The sequence below is a fragment of the Maylandia zebra genome, linkage group LG5, assembly GCF_041146795.1.
Source record: "Maylandia zebra isolate NMK-2024a linkage group LG5, Mzebra_GT3a, whole genome shotgun sequence".
Taxonomy (NCBI): domain Eukaryota; kingdom Metazoa; phylum Chordata; class Actinopteri; order Cichliformes; family Cichlidae; genus Maylandia; species Maylandia zebra.
This window is the reverse complement of record NC_135171.1, coordinates 28,493,575-28,516,984: the sequence shown is the minus strand read 5'-3', so window position 1 is coordinate 28,516,984 and position 23,410 is coordinate 28,493,575. Positions and strand designations below refer to the sequence as shown.

Genomic DNA, 23,410 nt, shown 5'->3' with positions numbered 1-23,410 from the left:
CTTTTTGCAGCGTGACCACCCACACACACTCTCACTTTCTCTCCCAGCTGCTTCTGTTTCCCTTCGGCTAGCTCAGCCCCTCCTCCCTCTCTTTCCAATTGGCTGCTGACTTTTTCGCGGGCTTTTCTCTCCACATGACTACTACTGCTGCCGCCGCCACAGTCAGCGGACACGGGAACAAAAGTTCAGCAGGGTGGTTTCCCCGGCGACGCATCTCTGAACACAACCTGCTCTGTAAACAGGCCACAGGCTGGAGGCCAGCAGGCTGAAACCAGCAGCACCAGGAGCAGCAGTTTAACAGATGGACGAGTCCACACAAGAAGTCTGAGTGGGAGATTAAAACTCAATGCTCCTTCTTAAAACAGCAGTTGGCAGAGTTCATGTGCATCTGCCTATGTATCTGAGTTAAGTTCAATACACTTTTTGCTGCATATTTTAGTTAGTTGAAAATAAAAAGTGGAAATCGACAATTTATTCACTGAGACTGGATGGAGTGAACTGCCGTCCTAAAACCTGCTGAACTTCTTAAATCTGCCCCTCAAAAGCACCCTGCATATTATAATAATTCAAGTAAAACTAAACAGTTTTAATCAGCCCACTCTAGAAACTATCTGAAACTAAAGAGAATAAATGTAAAAGCTAATTAGAAAATACAAAAAATATAACTCCAGTTCTAGTGCGCGCTAGCCGATGGTGGATATGGTTTGCAAATTTGTAGTATAGGGTGAAGAAAGACTGTATACAAAGGATGGATGTAGTGAAGCCATTAAATCTGCATTCTTTCTCATGCCTATCAGAGAGTGGTTTTAAGACGTCTGACTATATAGAAATCTGTGGGAAAACGGCTGTCAGATCATTGAATCTACGACCTCATCAAACACTCTCCCGATGACTTTATGCTCTCAGTTGCTCGTTTTATTTGATGAAACATGTTATTCACTTGGTGAATTATGGTCCCCATTAGAGTCAAAAAGGAAGATAAAGTAGATCATACTTCAGTCCCTACTATATGAGTGTGTATTGTCCTCTGCTTCAAAGTCAGGTCCACACCTCATAGTGAAAACCCTCAACTTAACGTGCAACTTATGTATGCAGTCTGATTCACTTATGGCTCCTCTGTGTGTTTGTGTGTGTGTGGTGTTGCTCCTATAACTCCAGGACTCCAGGAGCATCATTGCATAGCTTTGTAGTAGCAGCATTTTTTTTAGATTTAGTGGATTTATTTTTGATCACAGGCTCTTTAGGTTTATAAGAAGTTCACAGCCTCTCTTATAGCAGTAACCATCAAAGAAAAGTCATCCTGGTTTTGCTTTCTGGAAGCAAACCTTTTCTTTTGCCATGTGGAGCCTTTTTTAAAACTACACCATCACAAACTAGTGATGGTTCAGACGGATTATGATGCTTTAGGAGCAACACCAGCAGTAACATCAGATTGTGCCTGTGGCTGTACTGTGCTAGAATTCAGCCTCACCCCATAATTACAAAAGTGATTTTGGCAAGTGCTGATTATCCACCTGCTGGGATCCAGCTGGGTGCACAGACACAGTGGACTCCAACTACAGAGGACAATTTCACTGGGTCAAAAACAGTCTTGGACCAAATGTATTATTTTATTTCTTTTTATAGACAAGATATGAGCCAAACCCAAGTGAAATTTGCCCTGATGCTGGTACATAAAGACAGATATGACAACAAAGGTTTAGTTTCAGATAATAAGTAATAATCTCTCAATTATTTGAATTTGGCTGCATTCAAACTCCGGGTGGCAGTTGTGACATCAACCACTGATGTGTGATCTATTTTTAAAGATGGGTTTGTGACGGCTCTTCAGGCTGCAGGTGGTTTATTTTAGAATTAGGTCAGTTAAGTTGCCTTCTATGTTACCGTTACTTGTTAATATAGATGTTTCTATTTATAAATATCCTGAAGTTGTAAAACCACATATCAAATATTGCCCTCCTAATCATCACCATCATCATCATCGGCGTAACTGTTTTTGGGTTAAGAGGTTGCCCAATGACTGTTTGCTACCCATGTCACATTGTGTGAGCCGTGTGTAGGCTTTTACCAGGTCGATATAGATTGTTTGCTCAAGGATGAAGTCTCTTTAATTAAAAAATTAACAGCATCCATTCATCTATCTCCTGCAGCTTGTCTCGGTTGGGGTCATGCAGGTGGCAGAGATGCCCAGAATTCCCTGTCAGAGACATAACCTTTCCGGCAGGTCTCCTTCTAATCGGACATACATGGAACACCTCACCTAAGAGGTCCCCACGATGGAGCTTTTTCAGACACTCAAACCACCCCAGCTGGCTCTTTTCAGTATGGTGGAGTAATAGTTCTACTCCAAGCCCCCTACCAAACGACAATGTTCAAGGATCCAATTTCATCAGCCGGGTCCACATTGTACCAGTTCTGTATGGCACCTAATGCAGATGGTGCGTCCACATAAGACCATGTACCAAGATCTGGCCAAGAGATACTTGCAGGTGAGATGACTAGACAGGACTTATTTTTATATAGCACTTTTCTTGTCTACCTGAGACTTCAAAGCACGTTATACAACATGCCTCATTCACACAGACACTTTTTCTACGCTTAAGTGCTTTCTGTCTAACATTCACACACATTCACACTACAATGGATGAATCTGAGAGCAACTTAGTACCTTGCTCAAGAATGTTTGGCATGCAGACTGGAGCAGACAGGGATCGAACCAACAACTTTTCGATTAGTAGATGACCCGCTCTGATCTCTTTGGCTTGAGAGACCCTACCAGGGGCCAACTGCCCTAGACAGCAGAGCTCCTGGGATCACAAAAGTACACAAACCCCCGAGGCGTCATCAGGAACATCCAGCCATTAAAGCTAATCAACAAAGATAGTTTCATGTTTTGGTGGATTTAGAGCTTTTTCAAGCAGCTGGATAAATTGTTTGGAAATTCTCTTAAATAACTGATATTTGTTTCTCATAAGAAAAGTAAATTATTTATTAGATTTTCTTTCCCCTTCCTTTTCCTCCATCCCATCAGAAAGTTGGCTCTGTGAGACAGAGCCCTCATTATTCTGAATTAGTGTAGGTGTAGTGGCTCTCTCTTTTCTTGCCCGTTGGTTTTATCTAACTAAATTTAATAAGGAAAAGCAGGTGGTCATGAAGTTTGTTCTGGTTTCAAATCCAGTCAGCAGCTGTAAGGGAGCAGTGTACATGCATTCAGCCTGAGGTCCTGGAAGGAAAGGGGGAAAAAAAGGAATACCAGCGTCAGATCAATGAAAGCAAACAGAGGGAGGTGAAACTTGGCAGGCCGTTAGGAACACGATGACGTGTGTTTACTGGACAGATCAGGGGTTTTGTCTTTAGTCAACGGATCAGAGTGGAAGGGATTGCAAGAATAAATGAAAGAGCAGCATAAGAGTTCGTTATGAAGTCAGCCCAAACTGACCCACTGAGGACCTCTAGTGGTAAAAGGTGATTTTATATAATTTTAAAAAACTAAAAAGCATTTTAAAAGTTTATTTCAACACCAAAAACAACATTTATGTGAACCTCAAGCTCTTCTTTGCTGTTAAATATTCTCCCAGGTCCGTTGTTTTACTGCTTTCTACGCATTCATTTATTAACAGTATACCAGCATTTAGTGAGATGATGATGTAGTCACTATAAAGTCATTAATAATTAATAATCAACAATTTTTCACATTGATTGAACTTCTCTTATGAAGCCATATTTTATATGATTGCTACACAAATAAATACTTAAATACTTAACTCTGCTCGTAACTACATTAACAAACGACTGTTTGTAAAGGATCACGGTCAGCAGTGTGTGCCGGTCTGTTTAATGTCTGCACGCGGTCATTTGTCACATGGTGTGGCGGCAACATGACACAAATAGTTTCCATGGTGAGGGCACCCTGAAAGGGCCAGTATGCTGTCCCCTGGCCAAGCTGACCCAAGTTTGGCAGGAAAACTGTGTTTGAGTGTGTCTGTGTGTGTGGTCAAGACTGGTGTAGCAGGTCATCTTTCAGCACCGCAATGACCTGATCCAAACAGTCAGGAAAAGGGTGGATTCAGGACAGCTCAGCTGGTTTAGAGCCCAAAATGAATGAGTTTCACAGTAAAGGCTATACTTTCACACTGTCGTGTAAGAAAAAAAGCAAGAGGAACTCAGAGTTCCTTTACACAGTGTTTATAGATAGAAAGCAAACACACTCAGGTTTGGCTTAGGGACTGATTTGAAGCTGGGATCAGTTGTTTGGTCACAGTAAAGGTTAGAGTAAGAGAAATCGGGAGTCATGTAGGACAGTGTGCGTCCTCACAAGTATACAAAAACACAGTGTGCGAGTGTGTAGTTGTGTCTTCATAGTGATGGAAATGGTTTTAATCAATGTAAACACAGGCTGATCCAGAGTCAATCACCTGGTCACATTTTATCACCATTATACAGCCCTTCTGTGTCCCATCTGTTATCAGTAAGGAACGCTGAATGTCCTTACCACAAACACTAAACCATAAACAGTTAGGCAAACAGGTAACTCTCCACCACCTGTGTACAAACAGAGGCTCAAAAATCTGGTGTATTCATCTGACATCTATCGTTTTGTAATGCTTATCCGGGGGAAGGTCAGAGCAGAAGCAGTCTATGTCTGCGTCTACAGTGGCCACTTTTCATGTAATGGAGATATAAACTGAATTCTTAAGAATCTGTTTTGATCATTTCCAACTCTATATTTTTTTTCTCATAACCCACTAGAGAAGCTTTGTATGATCTTACATTCAAAATAATCCTTATTCGCCTTAAGCTGGGTCTTGGTGTAGCCCCTCAGTCCACTTGCTCTCTGACATTAGCTGGTTAGTTCGCTTCTTCTTCAAGGGCGAAATCTAAACTATCTAATTTCAGAGATTTATGAGGGAAAATATGTCCATGAGGCATGTCTTTCCACAAGCTCCTGTTCTCATCCTCCGACTATTTGACACAACCGGTTCAGCCACTCAGCTGTTCCATCCACCACATCGTTACAGCTTCAGTTGTAGGAAAAAGTTTGGTCCCTCTGGAAAATCAAGTCACCTCTGGAAGAATGTACCTGCCTACCTGCTCTCCACCTCTGCCCCCTGGTGTGAGTCCCTTTGGCATCCAGTCTAACTCCAGTCATTGTAATAAATACCTGGAAACTTGCTTGGTGTCTCTGCGTCTGCGTTTGGATCCACTTGTTCTGGCTAAAATCACGACACAGTGAACCTCAATGTTTCATCGTGGGCCATGTTTAAGATGAACATCCTTTCTAACAGCATACACATGTAAATAAGCATGCCAAAGTCTAGGAGGTTCGCTTTTAAAATGATTTTTTTTCAAGTAATAATGTCAAAAATAAATTATATTAGTGTTGGCTCAAAGGTTTCACATCTGCTTTTGAGACTCAGAGTTCAGTTGGCTGGTTCCTATAGCAACACTGAATTACTTTTATTGTAGTTTTTTATCACTCTTGAAAAATGAAAAGTAATTCATTTACAAAAAGTTAGATCTACAAATATTCAAAACCTGAGGCAGAGCTTGGGTTGCTCTGGTCCGTGTTTCTCAAATACATACATTTGGCAAACTGAGGGAAAGTCTGGAAATCATTTCTCTTTAAAAGGCTTTAAAGTTCTCTCTTCTTCCTTTTTCCTCATCATCCCTGCGTTATCTGTGGGATTTTAAAGGCCAAGTTTTTCCTTTGTCTTGCCGCTGTTTAGTTTCAGATAACTGGCAGGTTGAGCACACAGTGTTTGATTTTCATGTTATCAGTAAGCCTTTAATGTGACTCATCCTGACTTTGCTGCCACCGCTGATGATAAAGAATCATGATAGCTTTTTCTAGTGAAGCAGCGGTTGAGTTAGACACTGTAGGGACAGTTTCGTATAAATAGTGTTAAATTTTAACGTTACACTCCCAAACTGCGCTGAACTTAAAAGCAATTGTCGCGCTCATGGAGATACTGACATCAGCCGTCTTACATCCGCTGAACACCTGCCGAGCAACATCACAAAACCTGACTCTAACAGGTACATCAAACAAAAGCAAACAACCCGTGGGCGTCTGAAAAGTACAACAGAGTACAAAAGTATGCTGTGTGTCACAGTGTATGTGTGACTAAGCTCCAGCAGTCTGCACTGTTCAGAATAAACATAAACATAATCTAGGCAAAGCACTTAAACCTTTTCAGAAACATAAACAATATGAAACTTTGCAAGCTGATGTCTAAAGCGCCGAGTGACCTGCCATAAATGGACTAGTTATTATATAGCGTTTTTCTACACTTACCTCGCTCACCCAAAGCACTTTTTTTAGGCTTAAGTGGTTTCTATCAAATATTTACACATCAGAGAGAAACTTGGAGTTAGTATCTTGCTCAAGGATATTTGGCACACAGGCTGGAGCAGCCAGGGATCAAACCACCAACCTTCCAATCAGTAGGTGACCTGCACTACCACCATCCCAGCCTTAATAGTATGTTTCCATACACAGTTTACATTAATCTGCACAGCCACCTTTATTACAGATTAAGACAGTGGATATCAAACTTTTTCTGTCAGCTGACAGCCCATTCACCGCGATGATTTTGGTTTTTTAATCATTAATAGTAACAATAATGATGATAATGATAAAAAAGAATCCATATTAAACTTTGGGTACTTTTTGTAATGCATTTCTCACATGGTGGTTTCACCCAAAACCTCTGCTGAAAATGACCCACACCTTTTTTAACACCTTGACTCATGTGATGAGGCACATGATTAATGGTGAGTCACAACTTCCACAGGGGGCATTGGATTTTTTCTACGCTCAGGGAACCCAGTGTGCCAAAAGCAAGCCTGAAGTCTTTGAACTTTCCTGTCCAGTCACAATGCTTTCCACAGTGGACTCACCCTGCATCCTCACAAACTGCTTCTAGCGCCCATCTCTGATAGGGACGAGTCTATGCGATCACACACGAACAATAGGACTCACTCTGTCCATGACAGCGCATTATCATCATTCTGAGGTAAGCAGCTAAAAATAGCACAGTGTTACTTCCTATCCATGCACCACCAATCTGGTCATCATTTCCCTCAGTGATATCACAATGACGCAGAACTGGGGACAAACAATAAATCAAGCAGATGAGAGATTTTAATTTCAAGGATCAGAACTGAAGCAAATCCTGGTCAGTCACATAAAGTCATCTCAGGAAAAGGACCTGAAAGGATCAAAATGAAAAATTGATATATTAATGAAAACATTAATGTATATTAATCACATTTTAATGTTAATAAACACCATTAGTAACATTCAGTGACAAAAAGTGTTAATGAAAACACCAGGAACAAGAAATGTTTTTAAACACTGAAACAAATAATGAGCTCGGCTGCGACATCTGGTTTGTTCCATTCAAATGAATTCATTGAAAATGTCATTAGTAATCCTCTTTAAATAGCGTGGGTAATCAGACAATTGTAAATTAATTTTTAACGATCCTCCAGAATGATGATTACCTTCAGACATCATGCTGGAAGTCAGAGGACTGAATATCTCAAACTGCTTTCAACTTTATTCTGACAGACAGAGCAAACGTTTTTGTATCTGTAATATTTTTGATAACAGCTCCATCAACCATTTTTGTCTTTGGTATATGTTTTATTTCCTTAATTTCTGTTTTTTCCTCGGTGGACTTTAAACTCAGAGGTTCAGCTTCAGCATCATTTTTTTTGTAAGCATCACAAAGCCCAACTATTTGTTTCTTTATTAAAGTATTTCAAGGACCTTGTTGATCCTTGTCTCTGTGAGACACATGAATTTATCGAACCAGAAAAGTAATAAACACTGATTTTTAGTATGCTTTATAAAATTGTTTTTCCCTATTATCATAATCTCAGTTAAGCCAAACATTAACAGGAAAACAGACTAAATATTCAGAATTCAGATTTTAAATTCAGATCCAGCTATATTTTTATTGCATTTATTGTTTTTCCCCCCGATGTGCTTGTCCACATCGTGTGAAATTTGATCATGCTGTCAAAATCAAATGATGAAGAAAGGTCTTCCTGCAGTAGAGGCAAAACTTGAGGTAATAAACCATGAAGCTGTCTGGACCCACAAAATGCTGAAAAGAAAAGAAAAGAAAAGAAAAGAAAAGGGCGGCTCCCAAAGTAAGTCAGTCCCTAAGAACTCAACTTAAAACCGAAACGTTCACTTTCTACTCCTTGCAGCTATGTTTCCATTATTATCAGCTGTATGAGCGGGGATTGTTTTCAATGACTCATCTTTTTTTGGTTTTTATTAAGGCTTAAGGACATGTGCTTGCTTTGATGGACAGGTGTGCAATTGTGTGCAGCTATACCATATACCTGTCTACTAAGGTTTACTTGTGTCAATTCATCTCACCTCCCCATTTGTCTTGGTGTTGTTGAAGCCTTTCTTAAGGTAGCCGATCTGTGTATGCGTTGTACTGATACAGCTTACAAATGCTGGTTGCTAATTGAGCTTGTTAGCATTAGCTTTTAATGTTTTTCTCACTGTGGTTTTATGTCTATCTTTTATATACAGTCTATGATCTTCAGGTTTGTGTCCACTGCACTCTCGTATTTATGTTCCGTTCGAGTCCGTCATATCAAGGTTATACATTTTGTGAGTAAAGAGTGGTTTCATGAGTTCTTGAAGCCATTCTGTCGGCTCCGACCTATATGAGCGGTGACTTTTGTTATCAGCAAAGTGTTTAATCTACAGAGCTGCAGATTAAACACCTTTCATGGTTTTTGTTTTGAGATCAGCTGCCTACATTTAACATCCGGAAAGTATCAGCAAGATGGGATGCACTAGAATATCATACACTGTGTTAGTGGATAATTCTGTATATGCAGGTGCACAAGTGTTTTTATTAAAGTGATTAGAAATGTTTTATTAGGTTTTTTCAAGCATCTCTTTAAGACACTTTCTAAACTATACAGTATCAGCTGGGCTTCATTCTGAAAAATCGGATGAAAAAAAAAAGGTGCGGAACAAGTAGCAGGAAAAAGATATGTGGAGATCTTTCAAGTTTTCTGTACATCCACAGCAGGAACCCAGCTGAGTGTTGTTGGAAGAGGATAAAAGGACTTTAGTGTCTGTGCTACAGCGCAGGGAGGGCTGTAGCTCATTTCACTCTGGATGAGTCACCGGCTCCGAGTGAATGTTCACAGAGTTGATCTCACCATCATCCATTTACCATGACTCATCAGGACATTCACATAAAATGTTATTTCAGCCTAGTGAATACACTTTTTATTTCAAAACCATGAACAAGAACACACAAAGGAACAAACAACTCGGCACGATCCACGAGCCTCAATCCTCTCTCTCTCCCTCTCACAAAGAGGGGAAACCTCTTGAAGATAATGATGCTTTCAACAAGCGGGGACGATTAGCATCAACTTACTGGAAAAAAAAAAAAAAAGAGCATGCTAGCAAAAGCTGAAAACCCCTAAACGCTACATGATGAGATGGGAGCATTAACAGGATAGAGATAAATCTGTTTTTAGTATGGACCATTGTATGGGCAGAAATCTGTGCCATCAGAAACTGAATTTGAATAAGTTCAATTTGAATTTGAATGGCTCAGATTGAATCTGAATTGTAACTTGAATAAATGCTTTTGAAAACTGAATTTGAATTAGTCTAATTTGAAATTGAATTTATGGTTTGAAAATGAATTTATTTGCTTTGAAACTGCATTTTATCCTTTAAAAATTCAGCTCTCGAATAATTTCAGTTTCACTTCTCACCATTCAGTTTCAGTTCTACAATTCAATTTCAGTTCCAAAATTCAGTTTTTTGGAACTTACATCCGGTTCCGGTTCAAGCGCAGATTAATAGAACTACGTTTTACTAGCGGACCGAAAGTGTTACTGACGGGAATCTACAGCATCTTGAGCTGAATTAAGACTTCAGAAGTCATTCGTCATGTCGAATGACCAGCGGATAAACTCTCAGGTTGGTAATAAATGTATTACATGTATAAGAACAAGCGTCATGTTAACAAATGATAGCCGTACAGTAACTGTTATGCTTATTGTAGCTGTTAGCTAAAAACGGTAATTTAGCATAGTTTACCCTGAATTCAGCTTTGACAAACAAATATGATCGACTGTTTCTAGTAGAATTCCAAAGTTGTTGTCTTGGACCCTCTCAGAGTACCCCTCTGTATGCTTGCAGAGACCCCTACAGTAAGGAAACATGCAAAACGGTGCCCAAACCTTTGTGTTTTAGCTTTATTTATGCCTTACACAGCATCCCAACTCTTTAGCTAACTTAATAACTTTAGCTAAAGTGAATAGTTAGTCTAATTCATTAGTGCAGCATTACTGGATCACCTCTGTTTGAAGTGATATAATGTGATATACAACTATCACTGTGTTTAACTACCATAATAATTCTTAGGGTACTGAGTGCATGCTTAATTAGATATATTTTTTAAACATACTGCTCCATTACTATGTTTGACAGGCTGAAGTTGTCGGGTCACCTCCTAAATCGACCATCTTTTACAGGTGTTTTGTGCCAGAAATGGAGTGTCCACTGAAGACTGAAGATACTGAATCTCTACGCCTTGCCATTGATCCCTATTGTGCCTTCATCTAGACAAGAGACATTAACTTAACCACTCTCATATGCTCTGTACCTACATCACCTTCCCTGACAGTTGTAGCTTGGCTCATCTGAGGGTGAAATTATAAGAATGTGTTATTTTGCAAAGTGCTCTCTAGTGTTCCTAAATAAAATATGGCATTGAGGTCATTTCTTTTGAATTAATCCCTTCTTCTGAAATATAAGAACCTCTTCTGGTTTTAATGGCACTTTGGATTTCCTGACTTTCTGTTCCACTTCCAAACCCAAATAGATGCTGACAAGCTGACACAGTAACATGGAAGAGGGAAAGACGTTGGAAAGGACTACTACAAATAAACCTAATGCCTAACAATGAAAAGTGTAAAATAAGAACAATAATAATAATAATAATAATAATAATAATAATAAAGATAAAAGATGAAGTAACAAGTTTTTAGTTTTGTTTATTCCAAATGATCATCCAGATGTCTGTGACATGTGATGACAAACACCATAATGGAAGGCCTTAGTCATCACATGCTTAAACTCATCATATATTTTTGCATATGCTGATCAGGCAGTCAGACATGCTGTAACTGTGTGGTAGAAAACAGCATGAACACCATACGGCAGGGGTCTCAAACTCCAGTCCTCGAGGGCATGGAAAAGTTGCATGACTCCAGTCCACCCTTGAGGACTGGAGTTTGAGACCCCTGTCATATGGAATATGACAGGTGTGGTTGAACTGCATGAAGACTCTGAAGTTTGTCTTCTCTTCTGGCAGGACAGGAATGTGGCCTTGTCCTGTGAGCCACTGTAAGGATGTACTTAGAGTAGAACTGGACTGTCACCGGCCTCAGGCTCTTCACCCTTTTCAAAGACAAAGCAGTCATTTAGATAAAATATTAGATATTGTTTACCTGTAAATGCACAAAGAGAATTTAGAAATGTAATTATTGTCAAGAGTGAACAAGCACTGATAGTGTAATCTACAGCTGTGGCCAAACGTTTAGAGAATGAGAAGTGTTGTTTGCTTATTTACAAAGTTTGCTGTTTCAGTGATAGTTGAATATCACATTATATCACTTCAAACAGAGGTGATCCAGTAATGCTGCACTAATGAATTAGACTAACTATTCACTTTAGCTAAAGTTATTAAGTTAGCTAAAGAGTTGGGATGCTGTGTAAGGCATAAATAAAGCTAAAACACAAAGGTTTGGACACCGTTTTGCACGTTTCCCTACTGTAGGGGTCTCTGCAAGCGTACAGAGGGGTACTCTGAGAGGGTCCAAGACAACAACTTTGGAATTCTACTAGAAACAGTCGATCATATTTGTTTGTCAAAGCTGAATTCAGGGCAAACTACGCTAAATTAGCGTTTTTAGCTAACAGCTACAATAAGCATAACAGTTACTGTACGGCTATCTTTTGTTAACATGACGCTTCTTCTTATACATGTAATACATTTATTACCAACCTGAGAGTTTATCCGCTGGTCATTCGACATGACGAATGACTTCTGAAGTCTTAATTCAGCTCAAGACGCTGTAGATTCCCGTCAGTAACACTTTCGGTCCGCTAGTAAAACGTAGTTCTATTAATCTGCGCTTGAACCGGAACCGGATGTAAGTTCCAAAAAACTGAATTTTGGAACTGAAATTGAATTGTAGAACTGAAACTGAATGGTGAGAAGTGAAACTGAAATTATTCGAGAGCTGAATTTTTAAAGGATAAAATGCAGTTTCAAAGCAAATAAATTCATTTTCAAAATATAAATTCAATTTCAATTTAGTGATGATCATTTTCAAACCATAAATTCAATTTCAAATTAGACTAATTCAAATTCATTTTTCAAAAGCATTTATTCAAGTTACAATTCAGATTCAATCGGAGCCATTCAAATTCAAATTGAACTTATTCAAATTCAGTTTCTGATGGCACAGATTTCTGCCCATACCATTGACTGTTTTCTACAGTCAATGGTATGGACTAATTGAGCTCAGAAATGTAATGGCCAGCAGGGGGCATTAACACTTTTTCTGACAGGTTCATGTTCTGAGGTGCTATTTTCAGTTTGTTTTTTAATACAATGTTTTTTTTAGTGAATTTTGATTCCACTGGGATTCATAAAAAGACTGACAGCAGCCAGTGCTACCCCTCAGCCTACTAACAGATGTACCCATGGTATCAATTTGAAATTCCTACATCGCATTCACAAGATTTTCAGAAAACTTGACCTATGACCTTGATCTTAAGACTGAGGTCACATTCAAGATTTTCAGTAGATATAGCTATGGTAACAATTTGGAATTGGTACGTCATTTCGTTCTTGAGTTATTGCATATCACAAACTTGGGCGTCCATGTCACCTCCCCGCCAGGATGACGATGACGCATAATCAGCCTTTTGCAGCTGAGGGGTGATAAAGGAATATAAAACACTTTTGTGATCGACATATCGCTCGTGCGATATCAGCTTGCAGTGTTCCTCACATTCTCTGTCTGATCAAATCACCTTAAACACAAAATAGCGAAAAGCCTCAGCTCAAAACTTCATAATGAGAGAAGGTCTCTGTGTGTTGGCCCTGAGACAGCCTGGTGACTTGTCCAGGGTGATCCTTGCCCTTCACTCTGTGACCGATGGGATGTACTCCAGACCCACAGTAACCGGAAATCCAATAAATGGAAGAAAAGGGATGGGAGGATCATGTTATATACAGTATACTAAATACTGTGGGATATACGAGGTACCAGGGTGGCTTTAACTTTTACTTACAGGATCTAAAGTGCTGCTCACAGACTGTCTCACTATTAAAATGTAGTTTAATCATTAGGAGTATATTTTAACATATATAATACCTTAAGTTTATTTTCAGTATTGTGGTATTCAGAACAGAGTTGGACAGTGTGAAACAGGACAAACGCAAAGAATCGGAGGTGAAATTACAGGAAAAAAGAATAAGACTTAAGCATGTTTACTCTCAGAGGTGCATGTAAAGGCTTTATACTGTTTTGGTCTCTTGCATCCTCTGCTGGTACAGAGAGAAACTCCATCTGCTGCAACACTGGTGTAACACAGAGATTTGTGCACTGTCACTGTGATGTGGGCTTTGACTCACTGAGCAGAGTTTGCCTCCTTCAGTATTTGGGTCAGCGTGACTCACCGCTGTCACAGCTTCAAGGTTTTATGTAACAGTGACTAAGTTCCTTACAAGTGGACAAACTCACCTGTCTTTTTGTGTGTTTTGTATGCTTATGTGGACAAGTATCATCTTGAACCTCTTAAAGAGAAGAATGGGTCTGGACTGTGCTGACTTCAAATCTTCAAAGCGCTTTTTTGCGAGTTTGGTCTCGGTTTCAGGATTCATAATAGAGTCTGGTTTAGGCTGGGATTAGAGGGGTTAATGAATACATTATACCAACAACTGTTCTCACAAAGATTTAAAAAAAAAAAAAAATGCACGTGTCTTTAATTCAAGTCCCTCGCCTCCCACCTGCTGCCCCTGAGCATCAGATGACTCTGAGCAACACAAAGCTCAAAAGATGACTCAGTGCCTTATGAAAGGACAACATGAGCCAAGTTACTGCTTTAGCCTGCAGTCACAGCTGCTGCCATCTTTACCTCAACTTTCACCTAAATTCCAAGTTCACCTGCTTCCACTGCAACAATAACAACACATACTCTTGTGAATGTAGTAGTCATGCCTACAGCTGAAGACTTCAGGGGAGTTGCAGCCAAGTTAAGTTACCGTGTCGTGTTGTACATAGTGCTGACATGGGACAGTTTTCCAGTTTCATTATACTATTTATGACTGTGCAATGATAATAAAGAGTTACCTTATCTTATCAAAGTCACCTGTGTGGGAAAATACCTGCCAGCAAGCCCATGCTTCCTCTTCATCTTGCCTGAGGTCATGAATGTTATTAGCATTAGCTAGGATGGGTGCTAACAGCCTCCCAGTAGCCAGTGTTGTTACATTACTGTGTCAGTCCATTACATGCTCTGAAATTCAGTGTAAGATGATAACCAGTTAGGAATATAAAAGTTAAGCTGCAGCCCCACCCAAATGTCCTACTGAGCACAAACACATGATCTTCCTTCTAGTGTTCAAGTTTGAGCACAAAACCAAAAACCAGCCCGATAAGACTTCAAAGCCATCACCAACCACGTGCAGGTAGGACCTGAGGCCCCAATGCTTTTGTTACCTGCTGAAAGTGAGGTCAGGTCAGCTTACACTCAGCTTTGGCATCACACTGGACTGTTTGCTGCCTTTGTGTTAGCATGCTGTCCGTGCAGATGCTTGCAAAGAGCTAATGTTGTGTCAGGAGTATAACATAGCCATTTGCATCTTGGATGCAGTTTGGACTTTACCATGAAAATAAAAATAAGTGGTCATGTCCTCGCTCCTAAGGTGTTATAGACGACTCCACCATCCTCCTCCTCCCTTCACACAATGAAATCAGCTGATTTGACAAAAAGGCATTTTTTAATGGGTTTTTTTTTTTTCTTTTACTGCCCATCATTCAGATTATTGAGGATCCTTTCAATAAATTCAATAAAAAAAACACAACTGTAATCGCTTTTTACTCGTCCGCCACTTCACTGGTCCTACAGAAGCACAGGTACCACTGCTTTTGCATGGCAGCGTGAACATTACAGGATAAATCATGCTGAGCTTCTGTAGTTGGGCAAACAAATACGCAGAACAGGGCCCCTTTAGGATACATATCTTCTGATGTGGGTGGGGCTTCTGTCCTGAGATGACCACAATAGGGATATATGCTATTAATGACATCGTACAGTTGTAAGAGTAGAAAGGAACTAAAAGCACTTTGAGATTTTGGCTCTTGGTGATTACTTGTAAAAATGTTGAACTCTTTATTTGAAACGTTGGCCATGTTTAACATTAACATCCATCCCACTAACAGAATATATAAATGGCAGAAAATAAGGAGCAGCGTAAAGGGTCCCTTTTGAGGACACTGTTATGTGTGTTCGCTGTACTCCGTGGAAAGGATTTTGTATTTGTACCCCACACACGCCTAAATCACACCCCAGAGGATCATGTGAGAGCACTTCAGTTAGAGGAGGTGCTGGCTGGTACTGTAAATGATAAAGTAGCTGCAATACAACAAAAATAAGGACAAAAACAAAAGATGAATGTTTACTTGCAGTGTTTGACCAAAGTTTTCAGAACTGCTTATTTTGTAGAGTTTCAGCTCTATGAATAGCTGTCAGCAGTCCTTCAGTTTTCTGCATATTGAACTTTTTATAGAAACAGAGCACTCCTACAGCAAATTTATACTGCTACAGGTGTAAAGAGTACAGTAAACAGAACACAGACAAAAAAAAAATACCAGAACCAATTAGCATCAGCATTATTATTATTATTATTATTATTGTTGTTGTTGATCCCACAGCGAGCGTCAAAAGATGAAGAACAGAACATGTCTACATTCTCTTGGTTTATATCATCTAGATGTCCTTTCAGTCCTTTTGTTTAACAGTCTGATGTCCAATCAGGTATCAGATCCTCAAAGACCTGGAAGTTCACTGGGTTTCCTCCTTTAAAGCTTTTCTACAAAAAAAAATATGATGAGCGACGATCACTGGCAGCGTCAGATCCAACCAACCACGTCATCAGATCAATAATAAATCAACAAAATAAAAGTACAATCAGGATACGTATACGTACATCTTTATATAGATTTATAGACTTAGATCTCTCCCAGGAATAGAAGCACTAATATATACATACACAACTGCTGTGGGGCTCATTGGGTCCAATCAAAAAGAGAGGCTTAAAGACGAATCAGAATGAAGCTGCAGGAAGTCACAAAAAGTACACAAAAGTCTCTCCGGGAACTGACCAGGACCAGCTGACCACAAAGCAGACTGCATTTCCCAGCATGCAGCAGGTCTCTCACAGGCAGCTTCAAAGTAGAACTTTAGAAATACTGAGGCCCAGAGCTCCTCGCACCAAAGAAATTAGGAGCTACGAACCAAAATAAAAAATTTACCGGTTGAATTAACTTAAATTTTCCTGCTTTAATGTCGTCTCAGCAGTTTCAGGTATAATTTTGGTAGAAAGTATCATAATTGCTATCATGTTATAATTTTCTGTCCAATAGGCACAGACTGTACATAAAAGATGGATGTAGCCTCTGAAATCACCCACTGCTGGCACGAGCAAGAGGGCAATCTGAGAATCCCAGAAACACTGCACAGCTTAAACTAACCCTCACTTTGCTTTATGAGACTAATAGGAAGAAGAATTAAAATGAAAATAACGTTGTATTCAAAGCAGTGACAGAGCCCAACAACTCATCAGGAAAGGGAGATCACAGATAAGTAAGAAGTATGGTTGTTTGTCCACAGACTTCTTTTTCTAACAACATTTGTCCCCCGTGTTGGCTGTTAGTGAGAATGCAGGTATTCACTTAAATATAGAAGCTACGTCCATGTTTTATATAATTTTTAAACCAAAATTTTAAGTTTTAAGAATCAGAGGAAATAATTTATTAGAATGTAAAATTTTGAGCTAAGAATTAAAACAATGTGGAAAAATTAATAATTCATTAATCAATTATTTAAAAAAAAAAAAAAAAAAGACCCCCCAACACAAAAAGAAAAAAAAACCTTTTTCTTTGATTTCTAAAATTGTAATTTGACTATTTATGGATTTTGGACATTTGACTGTTTTGTGCCATTTCCTGATCTTTTATAAACCTAATTATTGTTGGATTAATCAACAGAAGAACTACCACATTAAATTATTATAAAAGTAATCAGCTGTTGCTCCAACAAAAATTATTTTAACCACTCAAATTCGCCAAATCTTTAACTGAGGACAATCTGAGTCCAACATGCTAACAGCTCACAAATGAAGAAGATGGGCAACTTTTAGAAGCAACACATCGGTTTAGCAGCTGTATTAGCAGGAAACACCCAAGTAATGAGGCTGCCATGGTAAAATATGCTAAGCTACAAATTATTTCTTGAGTCAACTTTTATTAACCTGCACTTGATGCTATATTTTTCTGGTTCAAGCACAGGAAGTGAGCGCCCCCAATTTCTCATGGCCTTAGACTGAAGTGCATCAGAAGACAAAACTCCAGGTTAATTACTGAAAACATCTGAGGTGTGACTTAAAGGACTATAAACTAAAAAACAAAATAAAACAAAAACAAAACAGGGAATAAAAAATAAAATAAAGAGACTTATACGATTTAGAAGGTCATGATTAGCAGAGGTAAACATTTTACCAAATTGGAACAAAGATCAAAAATAGAACCAGCTATTTCAGTCCAACCAAACTCTGTAGAAAAAATGTTTAATTTAAAGTTACGACAGTTTGAGGCTCAGCAGCATTTTATCCGAGTTGATTACAGTAAATCAACTAAAACGAATGTTTCAGAGATATTTCAGTGGGTGGAGTTGAATTGAAAACTTCAAGCAAAACCTAAACTTCACTGAATATAGCAGATCCTTTGTTTATAGAAACTAATTTGAAAAATGTTTGTCTAAATGATAAAAGCATAGTGCTATAAGTAGCTTCTGAATTTTCCAATAGTCAATATGGAAAAATCTTTGTTGATACTCAAAAACAATTTTTAAACCTGTAACTAGAGCTGAAAAAAATAACTTAGTTTAATATAATCTGAGTAATTTAGAAAAACGAGACATTTTTTATGGTTTTCTCACATTTTATATAATAATATAACTCTTTTTAAAAATCGAAATAATTGTCAAGTTACATCTGCTCCTGATGCCCTTCAAACATGACTTCAGCATAACTTTTACTACTTGTGAATAAAACTGTATTATTCAATGTTCCTCGTGCCAACATGTTAGCGGTGCTTAAATCCGCATCATTGATGTCCTATAACTATACAGGGGAACAACAACAAGGAGGACTCCTTAAAATATTGTAACCAGGATATGCACACTCATCAAGTGGACTTCAAAGCTACATAACATGAATTATCACGACATGGCCTACAAACCACCCAGATTCAGTCATGCATTTACAGAAGACACCAGAATAAACCGATGCATAGGTTCTGTGGGTTCCAATAATAGTGGAAATAAAGAGAACTACAAACAATTACTTTAAAGTTGTTTTGGATTAATGTATATGTTGGTCACCAAGTAACAAGAAATTCCAAAAACCTATTTCTTGGTATTCATGTAGTATCTTGTCCACAATATCTCTTTAACAAAATTATGTTTAAAGCATTCTTGTTGATGCAAATATCTGTGTAAATAAATCTAAAGACTAAGTCTAGACTAAATCTAAGTCTTGAAACATGGCAGCGTTTACCTTATAAAGTACATTCAAACCATCAGTCCCCTGTGGTAGTTTTGTTCTACAGTTCAGCTCATCATAGCCAGCTATGTTTAGCAAAAATGCAACCCACATTTGTCAAGCCGCTTCTTCTGAAACATCAGTGTTGCCTCATAAAGTTGCCAACAAACCGCTGTCTATTTGTGACTTTTGCTCTAAAAAAAATTTGATGCTTATTTACACAGCAAACCAGAGTTTTTCCCCACAGTAACATTTTTCATTGTATTCCACAAACTCTCACGTTCAGAGGAAACATTTGGAGTCCCAGGAGTGGCACAAATCTCCAATCTAAGGTAAGAGCAATCAAGTGACCTCAGACCATATGCCACTTAAAAATATATATATATATATCTCAATATATCTCAAACCCAGTCCTTGTGTCCTCAAACTCTTTCTTGTTCTACCTTATTTAAATCTAAAGCCAGATGCAAAGTCACGAGTGTTAGCATTTGGCTCTTTGAGATGACCAGAAACCAACTAAATACTCAGATCAAATACACCAGACAATCACTGACCCAGAGTCAGTAAATTCGAAACTCCACGATCATGGTTCAACCACTGTGAGTCCACTGAACTACTGATAAACCCCGCCATCCTGGGAGACTAAGCAGAAAGCAAATCAAACACAGCCAGGCCAAAGATGCTAACAGCTTCCTGTTCTGCCTAATGACATTTTCTGACCAGGAAGTGAGTACCAACTAAAATAATCAAATCAAAAGTTCTTTCTGTAAGACTGAGTCACACAAAAACTTTATCCACAATCAAAATGCATGAAAAAAAAGGCAAAAAGACGTTTGCTGCAACAACAGAAAAGTCTCAAAAATGCTTAAAACATAAATTTAAAAGGGCAATCAAGTAAATTTATAAAATAAAACAAGCAATGTTGAGTTCCAGCGAAAAAAAATCAATCTGTCAACACTTTCAAAGTGTGTTTGAGTTTTCTCTGTGCTGACACACTCTGATATCTCTTCAGAAACCAAACTAAACTTAACAGTTTAGCAGAGAAATAAAAATCTGCTGGTCAGCCTCATTTGTGATTGGTTGGAGGGGGTAGGAGAGGGGCAGAGCGATCATTGGTGATGGTCCTTCTGAGCTTTACTCCTCTAAGAAGGGTCAACATGTTTCTGTTGCCTCCTCCATCTCCTTCTTCTTCTTCTTCTTCTTCTAGGGTGACCTGCTCAGGGTCTTGGTCCTGGCTGGAGGGTGGAGGAGCCTGGGGCTGGTAGTTGATGTTGTTGGGCACACCGGAGGGCTCTGCCTGAGTAGTGTAGGCCTGGTGCTGCTGTTGCTGCTGCTGGAACAGCTTCTGTTTCTGCTGCTGGTTCAACTGCAGCTGATACTGATCGTGCTGAGGCTGCAGCTGCTGGGCTTGCTGAATCTGGGGCTGTTGGAACTGCTGCTGCTGCTGCTGATGTTGAAACTGCTGCTGAATCTGTTGCCATTGCTGGAACTGTTGCTGCTGAATCTGTTTCTGCTGCTGGAACTGTTGCTGCTGAATCTGTTGCTGCTGAATCTGTTGCTGTTGAATCTGTTGCTGGAACTGTTGAATCTGGAATTGCTGGTTGTGCTGTTGCTGTGGTTGACTGTATTGCTGATGTTGCTGGTATTGCCTCTGTTGCTGTTGTTTGACACTGTTCCCTCCCTCAGATGGCAGTGAAGGAACAGTGGGTATGGGCACTGGGATGGGCATCTGGCCTGGGACAATCTGGTAGTATGGGGAGGAGGAGGGTGGTAAAGCACTAAGGCTCTGGGTGGAGGTGCAGAGTTTACTGTGACCTAAACCTACAGAAGAGGGCACTTTGAAAACGTTCTCATCGCTTCCGTTGGTTCCGCCGAGGGGTTTGAGTGGAACCTGCGGGGTGGAGATGGGGATGGGAACCCCACCACTGATTGTTCCTCTGCGAAAAGGCGGCTTAGATGAAGGTTTGCGCCTGATGGTTGCCGTGTGGGATGGCATCTGGCGGTTAGACACACCACTCAAGTCGGACTCAGCCAATAGGCTGACAGTAGAGGCAGGACGCTTGGAGTGGATGAACTCCCGGTACTGGAATCTGAGGTCGGAGTTTCTCGGGATGGTCGATGACTTGTCGAAATCTGACTGGCTGTTGCCGTGGGAGAGGTGATGTAAGGAGATAGAGTCAGTGTCTCCGTGGAGAGAGATGGACTCATAGTCGACTGCAGAGATGGGGAGAGAATGTTAAAATGTTAGTTGCTCTGCTTTCAGGCAGACCTTTCATTACCTCTGGATTATCTCAGTGACATTTTTTTTTTTTTTTTGTAAAGGGTTCTCATCTGCTCACCTGACAGACAAACAACAGAAGCAGCAGGAGCACATAATCACATCAGTGACTCACTGTCATGTTTGTGAATGAACAATTAGGGGATGCATCATTGTGGAAACTCTTATCAAACAAAAACAGGGCAACATGCAACCTAATTACTTTTAAAACGCATGCAAAGCTCCAGTTCAATGTTCCAAATAATAAGGTTAAAAACAGACGTCAATTCATGGCAACGACATTAAATTTGAAAAGGTCAAACACACACACAGACACACACAGGAGGAAGTAAATTACAGACAAAGCAGCTGAATTTGTTTCTAATGTTCTGTTTGTTTTGGGTTCCAAAATTAAGTAAAAAAAGGGACTACGTAATTTAAATGCTTCTGGCAGCTTCTCATCTGCTAGCATCAACACCAGAAATATGAAATGTGAGTAATTAATGTCTTCTCTTTGCAAGCAAGTGTGATGGGAGAAACCTCAGTCTCCTATAAGCTGGGTGACTAAGCTAAAAAAAAATATATAAATAAATAAATTCCATACCTGGATTAACGTTGTATCCAAAAATGTATTAATTAACTTAATGGGTAAAATAAACAATGTCAGCTTGTCCGCCTGATGCCCTCACAGCAGTGTCACAAGATTTAGCCAATTTTTACATCACTTTATACTTTGATACAAAAGGAGCTTTATTTATTTATCTATTTATTTATTTTAAAGGATCTGCTGGGTAAGCAAGAAGTGACTATCCAGAGAAGTGTTGCCTCCTGGGCACCATGCTTCACAAGTGAATCATCGATAATTTGCTGATGTTTAAAATCGCAGTCCTGAAGCCTAGAAAATGCTTATGTTTTGTAACACTAACACTGTAAAATTGAGAAGAGAGATTTTATTTTCCTTGTGCTTGATAACCGAGATAACAAGAGGAAACTGCAGCCACTAATGATTAGGTTATTAAAATTGGCCATACAAGTGCCCTGACAGGCACCAAAATTAATAATTTTATCGTTGCCAAAAAGATTCTAATATTTGAAAATAAGGACAACGTTTATTGCTTCTTTTAAATAAACAGTGCTCTTTCAGCTGATGTAAGATCTTTAATAGATGAACCAAAAGTAGATTTGATGGTATGTTGGACGTGACATAAGCAGACAGGCAGGCAGGCAGATATACAGGCAGTCAGAGACCTACCATAGATAGGAGGATCTCTCTTTACAGCTGGAAGAGAAGGAAGGCAGTTTAACCAAGAAAACACAAAACTACTCAAAGAAATACAACAGGAAAAGAAGTAAAGATGAGCTGATACACCAGAAAAGCACAGAAAAAACAAGTGAACAGCAGGCAGGTCAAGAGAGTCAGTTTCACTGTCAGAAATCAGAAATGACACCCACTAAAGGGTAAATCCGAGAAATTCAGCCAGACAAGCAGCAATTCACACCAAGGTTATGGCTCCGTGAGAGAATGGGTTTCCATTTTCATAATAAACACAACATCTAATTGCTTTATTGTTGGCGGTGCTGCTGCCACTTTAGGTTGTATTTGGATCACATGATGTTCGTCTCGGCCACATAGTTGGTTCAAACAGCTTTTAATCAAGAGCTCAATTCGATTTTCTATAAAAAGAAGTGTTGTGCTTTAATGTACTCACTGTGGGTGTGTATAGTGTCCTCGGAGCAGGACGGGGTGGTTGTTTGGGTGCTATAGCCGCTGGAACAGTGCAGAGAATCTCTGCTGCTTCTCGGGGCGTCAGAATTCAGCGCACCCAGTGACAATGCCAGCTGATCCTGGGCCAAGCAGTGCTAAAGGAGTGAAAGAAGGAGACGGATGAGGTTACAACTTTTCAACTAACGAAAGATCTATATACTCCCGCAAGATCATGCTTCTCATTCACTGTTGACCATCCAGCGGTCAAAGCTTCTGTCCAAAGTGACATCCGCAAAACTTTTGTCAAGCTTTTGAAAGTGTGGTTGGAGGACAGGGGGTGTTTGTGCTATTTTATGTAAATATTTTAAACGTATTCAGCATTAATTTTTAGCAACCCTTTTATTTATTTATTTTTATTATTTTTTTTATAATAAACTACTTTGGATTGAAAAGTGCTATAAAAATAAAATTCAATAGCAGAAATAGGACAGAAAGGCATTTTCTTGGCTCATAATCGGCCTTCGGGATTGTGACGAGGTAAATAAG

The 23,410-nt window shown here is 39.3% G+C and overlaps 1 protein-coding gene and 1 long non-coding RNA gene across 3 annotated transcripts in view; both read right to left on the bottom strand.

The window, feature by feature from the left end:
- Positions 1-11,042: 11,042 nt before the first annotated feature.
- Positions 11,043-12,305, bottom strand: LOC143418758 (uncharacterized). The gene is made up of 2 exons (XR_013098774.1): positions 12,072-12,305; positions 11,043-11,464 (listed from the first exon to the last, which is right to left on the bottom strand). It is a non-coding gene; the product is annotated as an uncharacterized LOC143418758 (long non-coding RNA).
- Positions 12,306-15,745: 3,440 nt separating this feature from the next.
- mtss1 (MTSS I-BAR domain containing 1) overlaps positions 15,746-23,410 on the bottom strand; it is a 79,355-nt gene continuing 71,690 nt past the window's right edge. The window contains exons 12-14 of one of the 2 annotated variants that reach the window (XM_004548830.4): positions 22,869-23,019; positions 22,412-22,438; positions 15,746-21,116 (exon numbers count right to left, since the gene is read on the bottom strand). In XM_004548830.4, the coding sequence (XP_004548887.3) occupies positions 19,969-21,116; positions 22,412-22,438; positions 22,869-23,019 (1,326 nt within the window). In that variant the 3' untranslated portion in view covers positions 15,746-19,968. The remainder of the gene's footprint in view (positions 21,117-22,411; positions 22,439-22,868; positions 23,020-23,410) is intronic. The other variant, XM_076884181.1, reaches the window with a different exon arrangement.